General features: G+C 47.0%; 1 protein-coding gene across 1 annotated transcript; it reads right to left on the reverse strand.

Moving 5' to 3' along the window:
* Positions 1 to 94: 94 nt before the first annotated feature.
* On the reverse strand, positions 95 to 859 carry LOTGIDRAFT_175125 (hypothetical protein; the record flags this gene model as incomplete). The annotated part of the gene is made up of 1 exon (XM_009055467.1): positions 95 to 859. The coding sequence occupies one exon, from the start codon at positions 857 to 859 to the stop codon at positions 95 to 97; it is 765 nt and encodes a 254-aa protein (XP_009053715.1).
* Between the last annotated feature and the right edge of the window lie 52 nt (positions 860 to 911).

A 911-nucleotide genomic window follows, 5' to 3' on the forward strand; every position in this document is an offset into this window, starting at 1 on the left:
TTATTAGATGATGGGGCTCGTTAAAATGCAAGTGAGAGTGCAATTGTCGCATCTCTAAGTTGATTTTTGGCTGAGAAATAAATCAAAAATTTGTTTATTGCAAATGGTGTCCAAAAAACCATGTTTGTTTCTTGTGTAAACTGACGTTTTTGGCAAAGATAGGGTATTTGCCATTTAAAAAATCACCAAAATATTGTCGGACAATGTCCTCTTCTTCCATGCTCATCCGTTTCCTGCCACTAACCTTATGTCCATCAAAAACAGGTGAGGCCTTCTGTGTAACAGCACGTCTTAGTGTTGGATCCAAGAATTGAGAGGTTGGAGCAGAGGAGGAGCAAGGAGAAGGAGAAGGTGGTTGAGTGGGTGCCGAGGAGGGTGAGGGCGCTGTCAGTGGTGAAAAAAATGCGAATTGCCGTGTCGGTGAGGGGGAACTCTGAAATATTTCAGGTGTGGCATCACTAGTAAAAAAAGGAGCCTCTCCCTCTTCGGAATCCGAGGACAATATCAACTTCCTTTTCTTGATTCGCTGAACAAGGGGGCTGTCCTCTTCGGGAGCCATTCTTATTAAATTTGCCCTAGCTGGGGAGTCTAAACTAGAGTCGGCCCACTGGGGATGACTTCGGTGCAGCAAAACAGGATCATCCTCTGGGCCAATGTCCTCAGAAGGCGTGGAAGTCGAGGTCGATGTCGAGGGAGGAAGGGACGGTTCCCTTGTTATTGTCACAGTCGCTTTCCCCGTCAAACGCTCCCTGATTGTTCGGCTTATTTGTGACACCCTGGCATCAGACAACCCCTGTTGGTAATTTTGCCTCTGGGTCTTGACAGAGTGTTTCATCTGCTTACCCAGATCAGGAGCCATGTCAGGGTCTGTAGTCATTAGTCTGGTCGTGACAGCCTTCCTGATCTGGGTA

This window comes from Lottia gigantea, assembly GCF_000327385.1.
Source record: "Lottia gigantea unplaced genomic scaffold LOTGIsca_243, whole genome shotgun sequence".
Classification (NCBI taxonomy): Eukaryota; Metazoa; Mollusca; class Gastropoda; family Lottiidae; genus Lottia; species Lottia gigantea.